An 18,714-nucleotide genomic window follows, 5' to 3' on the forward strand; every position below is an offset into this window, starting at 1 on the left:
CAGGCAATGGAACAATGCTATGAAACTAGTCAGTAAGGTCCATGAAGTGTTACTCTGTATAGGAAACCAACTAGGCCAAAAATCAAAGTTTCTCTTGGGTGCCTGGGAAAGGATATCTTGCTGAGTCTTGGTCTGAGGTCACTGGAGCCTTGGTTCCTCTCAGTTAGTACATCCCCTTCTGGAAACCTCCTTCCACTTACTCACATTTTCATCAAATAATAACCCCCATCCCAGAGTCTCTAAAGCAAATCTGTTTTGCTTATTCTTTCCTTCCCTCCTTCCAAATTACTATGCTACCAGTGTCAGGCAGGATCTTGTCAGTGAATTCCTAAATTAGCATTTCTAAAATCGTGTTTTGAATTTTATTCTTTTTACCTTTCTCTGACTCAACATCAATCCCCCCACCTCTCTCCTTTCTTTCCCTTTTTTATCTGCCATTAGTGTTTCTTTCTTAGGTTACAGAAAAAATGGACAGATCTAGGTAGGAGACACTTTTAAATCATGGACTAGAAACTGAGTTATTACAAATCCTGTATCATTAAGGGCTTTTCCAGAAAGAGGTACAGGCTAACTTGCTTCCTAACAGCTCTTATCAGACATGTGCTCCCAGAACTTGCCTGGCAGGCTTTTCTGAGGTCCTAGAAAAGGCTTTAGGTTTTGAGGTTGAAAAATCCTGAACAGGCAGAAGAAGCTGCACATTGCCAGTGTGCCTGTGGGATGGCTGTGGGGTGTGGAGCGTTGGGGAGTTCCTGGAGCGTCCCTCTCCCGCATATGTGTTTAGCGCGCCATCTAGTGGCAGAAGCTCATAGAAGGGAAGGGAAGAGAAGAAAGCCTAAGTCCGGAAGACTCAGCTCAGGGTTGGGCTGGCTTCCCCTTAAGGTTAAGTACAGGTCAAATAAAACTAAAGTGGTTTTATTTCAACTCTACACATTGCATAGGTGACGACTGTTGTGCACACCGTTTTGAGGCTTCTAGAAGCCATGGGATATTCAAGAAAAAGGATAAAATATGTTAAGGACCTATTAAGAAAGACAAAAAGTACTGCTACACAATTATTTTAGAAAGTAGGACTCTAAAACTATAAGCACTCTCGTTGAACAAATTAATGAGACTTTTCTGTGAATATAGGAAACAAAAAAAAATTGAAGGAAAAGAAGAAAGAGAAGGTATGGAAAGAAAATGAAAGCGGGAAGAGGCAGGATAACCCAATGCTTTGTAGATAGTTCTGCATCTGGATTCAAATTTCAGGGCCACTTCTTAGCATTTGTGTGACAGTAAGCAATTACTTAAATTCATTCCGTCTCAGGTTGCCCATGTGTAAAAGGGAGATAATCCCACCTATCTCTTGGGGATGCTGTGAGGGTTAAATAAAAGCATATATGAAAGTGCCAAGCCCAGAGCCTCATGTGAAAATGCTCAATAAATGGTAATTATTATTAGCAGGGAGAAGACAAAAGGAAGAGAAAGGAAGGGAGGGAGGAGGCTCAGCAAGGGATTGTGTAGAACACATTATGATGTGAGAAGGGAAATCACATCTAGGACTGTGCAGTTCACCACTAGGCATTTGATCAACTTAACAGGTAAATCCCATGAAAGGGGAAATCTCTGTCTTCAAGGGACAGAAGTCTCTGCCCGAAGCCCACGTTTGTTCTGGACTTACAGAAAGCCAGAACAGAAAGCCTCCACAGAAGGCCCTTCCTTCTTGGCACCCCCAGGTCTTCATGCTGTGGACTGACAACCTGACACTCAACCCTCCACAGATCTTCAATTCAGTGCTGGGAGCTCATGTGAAGGAAAAGTAAATGACAAGTCAGAGATGGTACTGATGAAAAGGAACAACCAGGGACCAGGTTTTATTCAGAGAGGGTAGACAGTAACATGATCTAGCTTACAAGGGATCTCCTGAAAACACTGACTCGCCACTGTCCAGGGCAGTTAATACTGACTGAATGCACTTGGAGAGGCTGGAAGAAATATCTGTATAACCCAAGGCACCTTCCCTCCCTGCTAAAAGCTTATTCCTCATGGCACATCTGTGAGGTGGATCCACAGAGCTGCTTCAGTATCTCCGATATGGCTATTTCTAAGGATTGTTTAAAGCCCTCCGGATACTGGAAGTCTCTGGAGTGCAAGATATTGCAACACACACACACACACACACACATGTACATACACTCGTGCCCTCTGAGGAAGCTCTTAGCCTACCACAGCCAGAGCTCAGAATTAGAGGTCGTAGTGGCCTTTCCCTGTGTAATGGCTGACCACAATCTCAGGGGAACAGCAGCCATTGCTTGCATTTCTAACCTTTTACCAGCTTCCTTTCATGCCAAGGAGAAACTAGGAATAAGAATACAGTAATATGATCCTCAATTAGCATAAAATAAAAACAACCCAGCCATGTTTTCCATGGGCATTTCCAACCTCAAATGAAACACATGAAGCAGGGAGAAAGAGATAAAAATACTTTCAAAGAACTATAAATATATATATACTGTCTGTGTATGTACAGCCAAGCACCCTGACCCAGATGACTATCTGTCTCTAGGAAAACCAAGCAATCAGATATAGAAATCTGAGAATTTTCCCTTGTCCCAAGCACAGTGTGTGTACAGACAGGAAGGGACAGTGTCCTGATGACTCAGTAGGGAAGGGGTTAAGTCCTCAGCCATCCTATTCCAAAGTGATTTATGATGATGTGCAGTGTTTCAACACCCCCACCCAAAGAACAGCCCCTTCTCTCCCTCCCAGTCCAGGCTCACCGCTCACCAAGCTGAAGTGGGAAGGAGGCGGTGTTTTGCTGATCTGTTAAATTCTTAGTGAAGTTTCCTTGATTTCCAGTGGCTGCTGTTGTTTGAGTTTGGTTTGGATCAAAACTGAGGTTGTCCTGGCATTTCTGGAACTGAATCCAGGCAAGAGGAAGAAGAAAAAGGAGAAGGAAGAGAAGAGAGTAAAGGTGGGAAGAAATAAAGGGAAGAGAGAAGCGTAAGGAAAAGAAAAAAGTCCTTTTCAACATCACATTCCTGTGTTTTCCCTCGGCCTGGAAAACATATTAATCCCAGTGCTTTTACGCTCGGAAACAAAGAGACTAAGCCAGACTGTGGGGGAAAGGGTGATAAGAAGGATCCTGGAACTCGAAAAAAAGAAAGAGCGAGATTTAGAAATAGCTGGGACTCCACTTTAAGGGGCGCCCAGTGCTGTCGGCTGGCCGGGGGGATTGGTATTCGCAGACACACAGCCCAAGCAGAAGCTACAGACAAATGGAGATACAAAGACTTAAAAGGACAGCTCCTTTCACCTCATTCTACTTGTCAAGAAGGTAAAAAAGCACAGCCAGAAAGAAAAGAAGAAAGTTCAGCCCTCAGGACCGGACGGGCGGTGGTCTGTGTGCGGCTCTGGGAGCTGGGGCTGCAGCACAGCTTTTTGTATCGGCCAGCCTTGCAAAGGAGAAAGAGAGTTGGGAGGAAAAGTATTTCGTCTAGGAACTGTTCTGGGAGCACACTTCAGATTACTTTTTAAAGCTTCTGCATTCCATCTCCATGAGCCACTATGTAAGTGTGTAATCCTGCCTGTCTTTACAGTGTTTGTTTGTTTCTTTGTCATTTATTTGAAGAAATGAAATAAGAATGTTGTCATAATTAATATGCTCAGTGTGCATTTTCTCTGGAGCATCAGACAGTTTAAACAGTCTGAATGGGGAACTGAGTTGAGTTTCCTGCTTAATGTAACTGTCTCTGCTAAGCACTGACAAATTACAGGGACTTAAAAGCAACAGGATCTCATTTGATTTTCCATTCTCTGACCTCCCTCCTTCTTCTCCAACCACCCCTTCCCCCCTCTTCTTGGCCAAGATAGATAAAGAGATAATGCCCAGCTCTGTTTGCAATTAAATGATTTTCTTTCTTTCTTTCTTTCTTTCTTTTTTTTTTCCTCTGCCCTCCCCTTTCTGTGTTTTGACCCTGCTGCCTCCCCAAAGAGGACTGCACAATGATATGGAGAATGGGACCCGGTTTGACTATACTGCTGGCATTATTGCTGGTGTGTGGATCAGAACCCCACGGGCAGACCATGAATAGAGGAAGCCGCGGAGGGCAGAAAGTGCCTCTGGTTTCTGCTGTCAACAGAAGGCCAGCTCGGTTACTGAGGCACACGGGGAGGTCTCAGGGAATTGAGAGAACCACTCGGGAAGAACCAAACCTTCAGCCTCTCCAAAGAAGGAGGAGCATACCGGTATTGAGAGTAGCTCATGCCACCGCACCGCCAGCCTCGCTGGGCATCCATGGGGCCCCAGTGAGAACTCAGAAGAGCCCAGCAGCTCGGAGTTCTACCCGTGAGATGGTCCGAGATGAGGGGTCCTCAGCTAGGTCAAGAATGTTGCGCTTCCCGTCTGGGTCCAGCTCTCCCAACATCCTTGCCAGCTTTGCAGGGAAAAACAGGGTATGGGTCGTCTCGGCCCCACACGCCTCGGAAGGCTACTACCGGCTCATGATGAGCCTGCTGAAGGACGACGTGTATTGTGAGCTGGCTGAGAGGCACATCCAGCAGATCGTGCTGTTCCACCAGCCAGGCGAGGAAGGAGGCAAGGTGCGGAGGATCACCAGTGAGGGCCGCGTCCTGGAGCAGCCCTTGGACCCCAGCCTCATCCCGAAGCTGATGAGCTTCTTGAAGCTAGAGAAAGGCAAGTTCGGCATGGTGCTGTTGAAGAAGACATTGCAGGTGGAGGAACGCTACCCTTACCCCGTCAGGTTGGAAGCCATGTATGAGATCATCGACCAGAGCCCCATCCGCAGGATAGAGAAGATCAGGCAGAAGGGTTTTGTGCAAAAATGTAAGGCCTCTGGAGTCGAGGGCCAGGTGGTGGAGGAGGGGAACAATGGTGGAGAGGCAGGAAGGCCAGGCCTGAGTAGTGAGAAGAGGAAAGAGGAGCAGAGGAGAGCGCAAGCGCCACCCACCAGAGAGAGTCGGGTGAAGGTGATGAGAAGACCAGCCACCACTGCAGGGGCCCCTCACCCCCCTCCTCCAACCCCACGGGCCACCACGCTGCCTCCAGCTCCGGTCACAACAGTGACGCGGGCCACCTCTCGGGTGGTGACGGTAGCTGCAAGACCCACAACCACCACGGCTTTTCCGACCACCCAGAGGCCGTGGACCCCCCGAGTGCACCTTTCTTCGGCCCCCCACAAGCCCCCCGCAACAGCCGAGGTGACCACTGCCAAGGGGCCAGTGGCCTCCGAGAATCTCTACCCTCCGCCCAGGAAGGAGCAGCCCAGGGAGAGGCCCCCGACCACTAGGAGGCCCAGCAAGGCCACCAGCTTCGAGGGCTTCACAGCTGCCCCTTCCATCCCCATCTCCGAGCCCAGCACCAGGGTTGGCGTGGGCCGTTTCCGGGACAACCGCACAGACAGGCGGGAGCATGGCCCTAGAGAACCCAATGTGGTGCCAGGTCCTCACAAGCCAGCAAAGGGGAAACCTCCCAAAAGGAAAGCCCAGGACAAAATTCTTAGCAATGAGTATGAGGATAAGTATGACCTCAGCCGGCCGACCACCTCTCAGCTGGAGGAGGAGTTGCAGGGGGGAAATATGCCACCCCAAAAAGCGAAGGAGTCTAAAAAGCACGAAAAACTTGAGAAACCCGAGAATGAGAAGAAAAAAAAGGTGAAGAGTGAGAAAGCAGACAAGTTACTCAAGAGTGAAAAGCAAGTCAAGAAGGACAAGGCTGAGAAAAAGAGCAGGCAGGAGAAAGAGAAGAACAAGAAGAAAAAAGTAGGGAGGACAGAGCAGGATGGCCACCTGAAACCCACAAAACCCTTCACTCAGAATCCCAGGAAGTTGGTGACCGACCTGCTGGGGCCCTTTGAAGGCAAACGAAGGCTGCTTGTAAGTAATCTTTTCCTTGGCATTGTTCTGTGGGCTGTGGCAGTGTTAGGACTTGGAGTGTTATTTTTCTAAAATCACATTATTGGGTAGCAGGCTATGGCTAAACAGGTAATCTGTCAGGAAGATCAGGAGGTTTGTCAAAGAAGGACAGCCAGGCCAGTAGCTCCTTTTGACTTAGATATTCTATGAACACAGACCCACGGCCCTAAGCCGTCAGTGACTGAGGGGTCTTAGCCATGAGCCCAGGGAACCACTCAGCTCTTCTGTGCTCAACTTCTTCCAAACCATCCCCACCTTACAGCTCTCTTCCACAGGACAGTGCTAGATACAGCTCCCTTCTGCCAAGTTCAAAGAAGAATAAAAGAGTTAATAAAATGGAATGCATTGATGGCAGTCACAATTTAAGAAAAGGATTTCTTTCTGCATGAGCTTATAAACTAGAAGCATGTGTATGGGAAAATAGCAGGTCTATATCAACAGTTAGGTCTATATCAACAATTTGGAGACTCAAAGGGGAAAGTGTGGCAGCCTGGTTGGGGAGTGGGTATGACTGGTAGTGGGAAAGGGTCCTTGTTTGTTTAGCCCCACAAATATATTTTTAAAACCAGCTAGCTAAAATTTTCTCTCCTAAAGCTTGCCTCCCCCACAACTGCCCAACTACCAGTAAGAAGCGAAACGAATGAAGTGTGGAAGCTGGGTTAATTGCTCCATTTTCTGATCCCTTAGAGGCATATATGAATTTGGAGTCAAGATGTCATGTCAGTTTCTCCTGGGCCTCTAAAAAGTGTGTGTGTGTGTGTGTGTGTGTGTGTGTGTGTGTGTGTAAAAGGAGACATGCGGTCCTCTTTGCCTGTGGTTCTGAGTGCCCTGGGTGCCGAGCAAGTCCCAGGTCCATCTCAGTAACTCTTTTGGCCGTTCCTTGACACCATCCAAAGAATGACACCAGAATCTAGTCAGACCCAAGAGGGCTTTGGGCAAGAATAAGCATCATCTTAAATATATGGGAAATTTTCATTATTTATGAGAATGACTCATCTTCTCAACGTCTCCTTGCCCTTATTTTAGTGCCCTTCCAAGATTTTTTCCCTAGCTTCTTAATACTGCGTTTTAATCCAGGCTGTCTAGGAGGAAAAGGGCATGATGCAGTTAATTCAGAGAAATAGATCTGTAAGTTAATGCCGGGTAACCTGAATCAGAAGTAATTCTCTCAGCTAGCTGGCTGGGAGGGAGCTGTCTCATGCCAGTGAGGACAGCATCTATCCTGCTGCAGACACAAGATGACTCCATGCCCTGCATTCCCACAGCCAAGAGATGCTCATCTCTCAAGGTATTTCTTAGAGGGTCTTTTCATTTTTCTAACTAAATGGATTAATGATCTGAGCAAAGTGACTCTGGTGCCCATTTATCTTTTAGGGGTTTCAAAAAGTTCAATGTGCTCACTTTGAAATGTTATTCAGAGCAGAATCCCTTGTGATATTTATCATGGATGGAGCATGTCCCCAAATTCTCTTAGCAGTTCCATCGGGTGTATCTTTGTAATAGAACAAAACCTAAATTTCAATTGATTCTACAGATTCCTGTGTGTGTGTATGTCTTGTTATATATATTTTGTATGTTGGTACTCGTTTCTAACCAGAGCCTTAAAGTAACTATATAAACTTAAGTTAGCAGAGGATTGGCTGACTATTAGAGTTGTTTAACAACTACTTGGTTATTGCCGGAGTACACAGGTTTAAATGGGAATGTTCCAGCCAAAACCAGAAGAATCATTGATTTCAGAGTAGAATTCTACCTGGTAAAGAACTTTTGGGGGCAAACTTCTCTCTTTGGGGTATGGGAAATCATCACTAGCATACTTTGTTGCCCTCTTTCTGAGTACCTGGAACTTTGTCCAGCATGGTCAGGTTTTAACCAGGGGGGAAATAATCATGGGTAAAGTGTCAGGATTGTAATTGTGCACCCATCTGGCAAATACTTCCACTGCCTCTAGCTCATGAGTCAGAAGAAAGGGGTTTTCATACTATATCCCTGATATTAGTCATGCCTTTCATTTCTTTCCATTCCCTTAGTCAGGGATTTGAAAGCCTGGCTGGGTCTTTTCTGCTTTTAACAGTATCTCTGATCATAAATTTCTAGTGAATGAAAACTCAGACAACAGCTTCTGCTGATGTCATGTGAGGCAAAACAGAAACCAGCTGGGCTTGCTCATGGCAGTGTTGCTCTTGGACCAAGATCCAGGATTGTTATTAGACAGAAAATACCAACAGGAGGCATTTCAGCCTTGCATCTCAGTCCCATGTGTGCCCAGCTGATGATCATATCAGAACTGTGTTCTCTGAAGAGCTAATAATGTCGATAATAAAAATGGATTAGAAAAGGCATGATAAAATAAATGCAACGGAAAGTCAAAAGATGGAGAGGAGTCTTTAACCAGACAGAGAGGAAACCAATGTCTCTGGGAGAAAGTTTTGCTGGTGCCGCTTATCTTTTTTCCATTCATTCTTCCTGTCAAACATGGCTGATGTTATTCAAGAAGTTTCAGTGATTTAATTAATAGTCATTAAAGCATAGCAGCCTCCAAACTATTAAAGTACAGATGACAACATAAGCCCCCCAACTGGCCTCAACCTAACCCTGTGTGCTCAAACTGAAGTGAGATTTGCATTCCAAGAAATTGTGCAGGCCTTTTAGCTTCTCTTTCCAGATTTTCAGTAACCTGGTGCTCAGTGACAATAACCTAGTCCTTTGATTTATTTATATCCTTCTTTAACACTTAACTACTTAGAGAAACACTGGCAGTGATGGTACAGGTTATAGTTGGATGAATAGCATCCTAGTGATCTTAAGAGGAGCTACAGGTAGAGCTAGGTCAGAGGTCCAAACCTTCTGTCTCTCAGCTTGTCAACCAAAAGGGGCACATCCTGCAAGGTGCTTTGCTGAGACTGTGGATTAATTTTCATTAACAACAATCCCATGAGGAAGGACTAATTAACTCCATTTACAGAAGCTTAGACAGATTGAGGAGTTTCCCAAGGTGTACAGCCAATACATGACAAAGCCAGAATTAAAACTGAGGTATGTTTGATTTTAAACTCAGGGTCAATCACTTCCCCGTTCTGTCTTCCCAGGGATGTGAGCTTACTGTGGGCATGTGCCATAAAGGGAAACGGAAACAGAAATGAACCTGTTAGTAATACAAATGTCTTAAAATTCCTTTTCAATCTTGAATTACTCAGAAAAACAGTAAGATATACCAACTGTCAACATTTTGTGTTGCGCACTGATGTAGAGTTTCTTCCTTTAAAACCCAGCTAGTTGTTTGTACCTCAACTCACTGGCTTTCCACATAGTCAAGTGGAGAACAATACATTGAATCCCAGTTAATCTAATCCCTCAGACTGATTGATGCTGGTCTGGGGATGACAAAATTGAGAATATGGATGAGTCTTTTATGAAATATGTGGGGTATAGCTGAAAAGTCATCATGCTGTGCTCTGTGCCCATTGACCTGTCTGTCAATGAACAAGAAGCTTCATCATGCTGAAATACATAAATTCAAGTTCAAGTATTTTTTGGAGACTGGATCTCCCATAATTCAAGTATGTTAGTACTTTTAATCTTACTACAGAAATTTGGATATTGGGACAATAATCTACTTACTTGGTTTAATTTTAGGAAAGAATATAAACCTCCTATTTACTGAGGCAGACTACCAGTTGGAATGCCTTTTCTCAGAATCCTGTAAAAGTCTAATGTTTTGAGCTTAACACAGTACTTGGAGTAAGCTGACTTAAAATATCCTCCCCCCAGCATCTTCCCATTCCAATTTGCACCCTTTACTTATGCAAACTAGCTTCCTTATGGTCTGAGGCTCCTTGTGCCAACACGCCAGTTAGAAAGTTGGAATAGAAACATAAAAAAGAACAACACAATTCTAGCTTCATGATACATGCCCTGATTTATCACCACCAGACTAGAAAGAGGCCAAGTGCCAGACAATAAAGTTTAGTGGGAAGTTCTGTGCTAAGTCTCTTCAGTCTTCTAAAATGCTCTTTTTAAAAAGAGGAGACTGGAAATGGTTACATTTTAAACACTGTTTGAAGTACTGCCACACTAGAAAATGAATGGGACATAGATGTCAATACACAGGGAAAGAGTCACTGAAATAAGTTCAGGTGATCAGCCTCCTTCACTTTCTGTGTTGCAAACTCAAGGAGCAGATTGAATGTAAAGGAATATGTCTGTGGGCTGAATCTAGCAGGGAACCACACCTCTAGTAGGAGTGATTGATGTAACCTGAGGAGCACTGTGCTCCTACTACCTACTAGGCAGTAGTGGGGCTGGGGCTTCAGTGCCTTGATGAATTGATACTCTAGTTATGGAGATGTGACATAAACATTAAACAAAATGGTAAATCAAGGAAATACATAAATTCCAGATAAGCCACGCAGATAATAAGAACAGTAATTAAAAGGAGAAAGTGATCGTTGTGGAACAGATGAGACTTTAAGGAGGATGCTGCATTTGAAGAATGACTCAGATTCTGATAAGGTGGAAGGGAGGGGAGGAGATTCTGGGTGAGAAGGGTGACATGGGTGAAGGCAAAGGAAGGAATGCGAGTGAATTATTCAAAGGCAGCATACATCTATGATGCTCTGGTGTACATAGCCTGTATATATTTATCTAATATATATACTAGTATATATGCTTGATTCACTACTTTATGAGTTCGTAGGAAAGTTGTTCCAAAGATAAGAAAACCAAGGTTTAGAAGGTTAAAAGGCTTTGCTGAGGCTACAGAGTAGCCAGGGGTTGAACTAGGACAAAAATGCAGGTCTTCGGATTTTGACTACAATCACCCTTTCTCTGTGCCAGTCAGTGTAGATTCCTTTCATTTCATAATTTAGGCCAGTCCAGGGTGAAGAGGTCACATAAGGGAGGAATAGGAGGAAAGGTTAGCAAGAGAGAGCCTGAGGCCAGGTTGTGGAGGGCTAGAATCTAGGAAGTGAGTCATGCTAAATGAATATTACCTCCCAGGTGGGTTAAGGCTTCCCTGGGCAAAGGGCCTGAGGTGAAAGTAAGCATCAGAGCCCTCTATTTATTTAAGTGCAGTTTCCCACTGGGTATCCACAGTCTAAGGCTACTGTGTTCAGAGATACATGGGAGAAGCTGCCTGGCAGATGAGGTTTGGTATGATTGTATATTCTCTGAAATTCTCAGTTATGCACAAGAGGAAGAAAGAGACCAGAAGGGGCTTTGAGAACTCTTAAAATCCTGTCATAGCATAATCTGTCCATGGACTGTAAAGGTCCATGAATGGAATGGAGTCTCTGCATGGATCTGAAGTTTCAGAGCATGTATTCTAAACATCAGCCTATCCTTCCTTTTGGGCTTCCCTGGTGGCTCAGACAGTGAAGAATCTGCCTGCGGTGCAGGAGACCTGGGTTCAACCCCTGGGTTGGTAAGATCCCCTGGAGAAGGGCATGGCAGCCCACTCCAGTATTCTTACCTGTAGAATTCCATGAAAAGAGGAGCCTGGCTGACTACAGCCATGGGGTCTCAAATAGTCCGACAGAACTGAGTGACTAACACTTTTACTTTCTTTCAGCCTTCCTTTAGGTCAGGGGGTCCAAAATCATTACTTTCAATTTCTTTTTTACTATTTTTTTTTCTCACTTAAACATTCATTTTATGTGTTTCAAAATAGTGTGTCTGTGAGCCAAGACAAGCCAAAAATAAAAGACTAAAATATACCAACTGAAAACGAAACACCTAGATATGGACTACCTTCAAAGCATAAAGAAATATTTTCAAATGCCATGTAGCTAATTAAAAAACTAACAAAGCAAAAATACCATCACTATATCTTTCTATAGCCTCCTTAAATCTTTTTTAAGGCTAAGTATGAATCAATGAATAAATTAAGGGAAATTTATTATTTTTCCTCTTGGGGAATTATATTTCTAAAACAAGCATTTCCTATCCACCCTGTCCATCTGGAGAGGTACATAAACACAAAATCAAAAATAGATGAAATCATGTCTTCTTAAAATAAATAACAATCTGAGAAAACATAAACAAAAGCTTCATCGTGGAAAAATCGTTAATGTTCTACTCAAAAGCTATTGAATTCATTTTGATTTCCATGAAGGATACTATTTTGTCAAGCACAGAGAATTCTTAGAAGGGAATGCCTGCAGGCCATAATAAATACATTTTGGACAGAGCAAAATAAACAGCAAAATGAGCTGGGACCAGATTTATTACTATCTTGATAAAGTATTTGATAAACAGTTTAACAACATGGTGACTTCCCTTCTGCAAAATGCCAAGCTAATAGCCACAAATTTCAGGAATATTTTGTAAGGTTAGACGGTTAAATAGAAAAGTGCTTGATAAATTGGTCAAATGAAAGGAAGTGTATAGATGGGGGAAATCTCTGGTGGTCCAATTCAATCCCTGGTCAGGGAACTAAGACCCCACAAGCTCCACCATGCTGTGAGCCCCCACCCCCCACCCCCACCCCACCCCCCCCCCCCCCCCGCAACAACAACAACAACAACAACAAAGAATGAGAGAGAGAGAGCATATAGAGGCTGGCCTCTGAGCTAATGAGAAACCTGCCTAGGTTCCTGCCTAGGTTTCTCATCATTCAAAACACAGACTAAACTGTGTTTTTTGCAGACATCAATTGATTAAGCTGTTTGGGGTTGCTGCTGCTGCTAAGTCGCTTCAGTCGTGTCCGACTCTGTGCGACCCCATAGATGGCAGACCACCAGGCTCCCCCGTCCCTGGGATTCCCCAGGCAAGAACCCTGGAGTGGGTTGCCATTGCCTTCTCCAATGCATGAAAGTGAAAAGTGAAAGTGAAGTCGCTCAGTCGTGTCCGACTCCTAGCAACCCAATGGAATGCAGCCTACCAGGCTCCTCTGTCCATGGGATTTTCCAGGCAAGAGTACTGGAGTGGGGTGCCATTTAGAGAGATTAAAAAAACCCTGGTCATCATCAGAATAAAATTTCATGTCCTTCCACCTCAGGGCAAACAGCACACGCCCACACATTCGTTGGATGTGCTACACAATCCTGGTTCTCTTCAGGAAGAAGCTAGTAAAATTGGAGAAGACTCAGGAAAAGGCAACAAAAGTAATCACCATAGTAGAAAGACTTTTATATCTGGCTAGATTACAACTTTGAGGCATTCTTAGGGAGAGAGTTCAAGAGGAATCTCGAAAAATAAGAGTATCCTCAGTTTATCCAAAATAGTGAAATCTGTGTTTTCCCAGACAGTTGGTGGTTAAAGCATCTCTTTTTATTGCTCTGTCTTCTTTTTCCTCAGGGGAAGTCAGGGGGTCAAATTGAGTGAGAGAGACACAGGGGCTAGGTGAAAAATGCCAGGTTTGAATTGGAAAGAAGGCTGAACAGAAAGAGAAAAATTCATCCTTTTGGAGGGTTTCAGCATCAAAGACATCCACCATGAGCTCTGTGCAGGCCCAATGTGACAATGATTATATTCTGAGACAAAACTGGGCCAAAGGGCCATTCTAAAAATTCTCTGCAAGTTTACTTAATGAAAATTCTAAGTTGTGGAGTGTTTCATAGTGCCCAAGACCTGGCTATGAACCTCAGCCCCCTAAGATGTGAAATAATAGTGGTAGCCACCGAATTCACGAGTGTCTGAGCAGCCAATTAAGGTAATGAAGATCAAAATAAAGGGAGAGAGATAGCATTTATTGGACAATTATTGCATGCCAAGTGTCATGTAATGCTTACAACAAACAGCCTTGTGAAAGAAATATTCCTGTGCAGAGTTCATAAATGAGAAAACCAAGACACATGGAGACCGATAATGAAGGCAAATGACAGCGGAAGTGAGCAGAAACTCTAAACTGTCTGGAATCATTTTTTTAAGAAGGCCTTTCCAAATAGTCTCTTTTGGCTTTCCAGTTTAGGTGTCAGTCTAGTTTAGGAATGGCAACCTACTCCAGTATTCTTGCCTGGAGAATTCCATGGACAGAGGAGCTTGGTGGGCTATAGTCCATAGGGTCACAAAGAGTTGGACGTGACTGAGCGACTAACACACACATCCTGTCAGTCACCATCAGCCCTCTATTCCAGATCATCCCTCTGACTTTTCCCTCAGTGTGAAACTATCACTCTGAGTTAATTTTTTGCTTGCTTTTTCCCTCCTCCAGCTGATCACCACTCCCAAGGCTGAAAACAGCATGTATGTGCAGCAGCGAGATGAGTATCTGGAAAGTTTCTGCAAGATGGCCACCAGGAAAGTCTCCGTGATCACTATCTTCGGCCCTGTCAACAACAGCACCATGAAAATCGACCACTTCCAGCTAGGTTCTCTGAAACAACTTAATTATTATATTATTGCTTTTCTCTTAGCTAAGGTGGGGCATGCCTTATAGGAGAGGTCGGTGGGGAATCAAAAGGAAAATTTGGGTTTCACAGAGGGCTTTCTTGTGGTAACAAAGGTCAGTCTGCCTAACTACTTATGTAACTGTCTTGGATGGTTCTGGCTTAAGTTTTGAACACTTAAATGAAAAATATGCAGTCTACAGTTTGAAAGTCAGTAAGATGGGGGAAAAGGAGAGAAGTAATTCAGTGGGGCAGGGGTGGGGGGGGGGGGGGCGGGTATTCTGACGTAGAATAGCCAGAGAGGTATTCTGACACTTTCTTCTGTATCCTGCGTCTTCTCGCCTGTGAGCAGCACCATCTGATCCTCCTTCAGCCTCTATGCTGCAGGCAACTCCCTCATAAATAGGGTCCCGCACACCCTTCAGAGTCCTTGACTCTGGCCAGGCTCGGGGAGAGTGAGCAGGGGCTGAGAGAAGCTGTGAAACTAAATGAAAAGTCACTGGAAATATGGACTGAATGGCGCCCACATCCTTTTGGAAAGCAGAAGAATTTGGCTGAATGTAGAGTTTTCACAATTTTTCATATTAATGATGCATGTGACGCATACAACTCAGTGTTGAGCAGCTAAGGTCTAACTCGCCATGGTTCTCGTGGGAACATGGCAAAATTTACTGTGAGTAGTTATGTCTCATGGTCAGAAGCCCCAGATCTGACCCACCCAGTTTCTTTTAAAATTATTACATCTCTAGAGCTTTATTTAAAAACAAAAATCTTTCTTTCTTACATAATTTTTCTACTTTTGTTTACTGTTGTTTCAACTATAATGAAAATCCTTTTTGTGCCATTTGCATATCCTGCATATTTTTCATAAAATATATTTTGTCTGAAAGCACATAAAGCATACTTTTTCCCATTAGGTAGCAATTTCTGAGGGAGTGAGGGGCCTTACCACAGCATGTGGGAATCTTACTTCACCTACCAGGAATCGAACCCTTGCCCTCTCCTGTACAGAGTCTTAACCATTAGATCACCAGGGAAGTCCCTCCATTAATTAACATTTAACTTCATTACATATAACATCTTACTTCACGGATTTTTCTGTCACATACTCTTGGTGCTATGAACACATATCAGTTGTAATTAAGTCATGATAATGTCTGTTGATTTTTAACATAGTCTAGCTTTCTAAATCATGTATGTATTTTTTACTTTTGTAAAGACACTTAGTGTGAGATCTATCCTAAACTAATTTTTAAGTGTGCAATACAGTATTGTTTACTATAGGTACAGTGTTGGCGAGCCAGTCTCCCTAATTTATTTAGGTATGAAGTTTCAGCTGTGCATTCTCTATTTTTATTGGCTCACTTTTCCCTGAGATAGTTCAAAAGGAAAATAAATAGCATCTTTTCCAATGTATTAGGAGCCCCTGGTGGCTCAGATGGTAAAGAGTCTGCCTGCAGTGCAGGAGACCTGGGTTCTATCCCTGGGTCAGGAAGATCCTCTAGAGAAGGAAATGGCAACCCACTCCAGGATTCTTACCTGGAGAATCCCATAGATGGAGGAGCCTGGCAGGCTACAGTCCATGGGGTCACAAAGAGTTGGACATGACTGAGCAGCTTCACTTTTTCAATGTCTTATCATAAGTCATTAGTGGAGCAGTGATTGATTTGTGGACATTTATTCCTTACAATGCATATGTTTTTCAGGGAGAACAAAAAGAGAGAGTTACCTTACTCTTTGTTGGTAAGAGTCCTTACCAACAACAACCAATAATCATACATGCAAAAGACACAAAAGAGGTTCTAGAGTCAACGAGGTTCAAATCCACAGTCATAATGTATTTGCATGTAACCTTGAGCAAGTTACTTCCTAAGTCTCAGCTTAGAACATAGTTATATCCATTTCATAGGTGATGATGAGGATTTAATGCTGTTACTGTGGTCATCACTACCATTTGATCTGGAGATCAATGAGCTGTCAGAGGGCCTAGAGCACTATAATTGAAAAATACTTGTAATTGCTTTCTGCTTATTAACAAGGAATCCTCACAGCTGCTCCTCAGGGTCAGGCTGCCCTAATCCTGTAGGTGACAAAACTGAAGCCCAAGAGACTAATACTGCAAAGCCACATGTTTGGTGCTTAACTGGGAGTCAACCTTTGGCTTCCAGGATTGTCAAATAGTAGCAGGAGCCAGTGAGCTTGATTATAATCCAAATGTCTTGAGAGGAAGTAGGCACCCAATCCAGTACAGAGACTTGCTGGCTGGTGATGAAAGCCTTCTTCCACCAGGTGTTCCTGGTATCAGATGTGTCACCCACCAACTCACACAAAGAATTCTCATTCCTTATTTCAGAGAATTTTGGAAAAATCATTATGTCTTCCACCTCAACCTGTGCATGGTCCTAACTGTTACAAACATCTGGTGCTGCCTTGGCAACCTGTTAGCATGAATCCTGATGTCTTTTAGACATCTGGATTGAATATGAACTGTAGAGGATGAAGATTTTCTTTTCTGCCTTATTGGAAGTCAGGTATTGTGATTTGGTTGTTTGCCACTCATTGAATGGCAGCTTGGACATGATTTGGGGGGCCTTTGATTTTGTTCCTCATCTAATTCCTGGAAGGCCTGTCTCTCCTTGTGTCATGTCCCAGGTTACCTTTATGAGAAATGCTGTAGTGCATTCAGCCAAGACTGGGAGTCAGCCATGAGGAAATAGAAGTTGGCATGCACCATGGTCTCAGTAAACCAATCTCCAGCCTTGACCGATTTTCAGCTGGAAATCTGTCAGATGGCCTTACTTTCCTTAAAAATAAATCAAGCACTCTCTACTCTTCCAGACTTTTATGGGGCCTTAAAAACAGAGGCCCACATCCAGCTACAGTGTGGGCTGTACTCACCAGCCGGTCCATCTTGCTAAATGTATTTGGATTATAGGTGATGAACCTATACATACCAGGAAGCCTACTTTAAGATTTCAGTCATTAGCCTAATGAAAGTTATTCATTCTTGAGAAAATTCCAGTGCAGAATAAGTCTATCTGGTTTTGGCAGCCCAGAGTGTATTATACATGAGGGTTTAGAATGACCCAACATACACACACACACAAATTAAAAATAAAGAAAAAAAATTTTAAAGATAAAAAACAGAGTGACCTAACACACAAAGGCATTTTTAATTGTCAGAGGTGTTTAAAATATCAATTTGAGATAGAAATATTGGTGTCTATGCTAAGAGGATGGATTATAGAGGAAGTTTGTCAGGTGGGAAGGAGTTGCTGGCTAAAGGCATTTTATTACAGAATGAAAAGAGAAGAGGGAGGAAAACATAGTGGGCATGTATATATGTCTATTTATATGCTTAGCGAAATATATAGGTGAAAAATATTTTTGACACTGGTATTGATCACTAAACTTTAAGAGCTAATTTTTTGGGGGGAAGAAGGCAATTTTTTGATAGCTTCTTCTGAAGGAATGAAAAAAGGAAAGAGGAATAGTTGGTGGAAGTGGAATGTGGCAACAAGGAGAGGCAATTCTGATTCCTTAGTCATAAGAGTAGGGAATTCCTAGGTGAGTCTCTGGAGTAACTTTTATACCTGAGACTGATGGAATCCATTTCAGCCTAGGATATTCTGTCTTTTATCCTGTTGAGAATTGTCCTTTATGGACAACCTCACAACCATCCGGATCCATAATAAGGCAGAAATGCTGCTTTCCCACAGAAGCATCTGAAAAATTGACCCTTTGTCCCAATTCCTCCCTTCTTGGTAAGGGATGGTAATGCCTGGCAGCTGCCTTCTCTAGACCCTGCCACTCTGTGCTGAGAGAAGATGAGTGATCAAACTTTCAAACAATGCCTTTGGTGTCCCTCTCTGTTTATTCAGGTTTTGATTATCAATCAGTTTGTCCCCTAACTTGTGTGACCACCCATTGCACTGCCTCTAACATCAAGCTTATCACTGTCAAGATCAACCCCTGACAAGCAAGGGATTAAAAGTACCTGATAAGTCAAGTGTATAAAACAAGTGCCTGAAGAATGTGGTGGAGGGACAAGCTCTTCCAGTTACAGTTATCACAGTATTGTATGTATCACAGAGTTCTGAAAAGGGAGTGGATTTAAAGGAGGAGCCTTGAAACTGAGTAGATTTTTTTTCTTGATAGATGATGACGCTATCAAAAGTACTTTTTGCTTTTATTCAGTTTTTTAAACAAATGATACATTTTTTGGATTCCAATGTCAACACTATATAAAAAGGCATCAACAGACAAGTCTTACACCCATTCTTGACCCTTATTATTCTCTGCTGCCACAGTAATGTTTATGATTCCTTGTTGATCCATTTAATGTCTTCTTTATGCAAACACAAATCAATATAGATACCTATATTCCCCTTCTCTCTCAGAAAAGTGTTTTATTACCTTGAGTTGGAAAAATCTTTTTTTTTTCACTTGAAATATAGCTGATTTACAGTGTTGT

At 43.2% G+C, this 18,714-nt stretch overlaps 1 protein-coding gene across 1 annotated transcript in view; it reads left to right on the plus strand.

The window, feature by feature from the left end:
- Positions 1-2,737: 2,737 nt before the first annotated feature.
- Positions 2,738-18,714, plus strand: part of CCDC80 (coiled-coil domain containing 80) — a 32,837-nt gene continuing 16,860 nt past the window's right edge. Inside the window, exons 1-3 of the mRNA XM_061167230.1 lie at positions 2,738-3,548; positions 3,974-5,874; positions 14,066-14,222. Of these exons, the coding sequence (XP_061023213.1) occupies positions 3,985-5,874; positions 14,066-14,222 (2,047 nt within the window). The 5' untranslated portion in view covers positions 2,738-3,548; positions 3,974-3,984. The remainder of the gene's footprint in view (positions 3,549-3,973; positions 5,875-14,065; positions 14,223-18,714) is intronic.

Source organism: Dama dama, chromosome 19 (genome assembly GCF_033118175.1).
Source record: "Dama dama isolate Ldn47 chromosome 19, ASM3311817v1, whole genome shotgun sequence".
Lineage (NCBI taxonomy): Eukaryota > Metazoa > Chordata > Mammalia > Artiodactyla > Cervidae > Dama > Dama dama.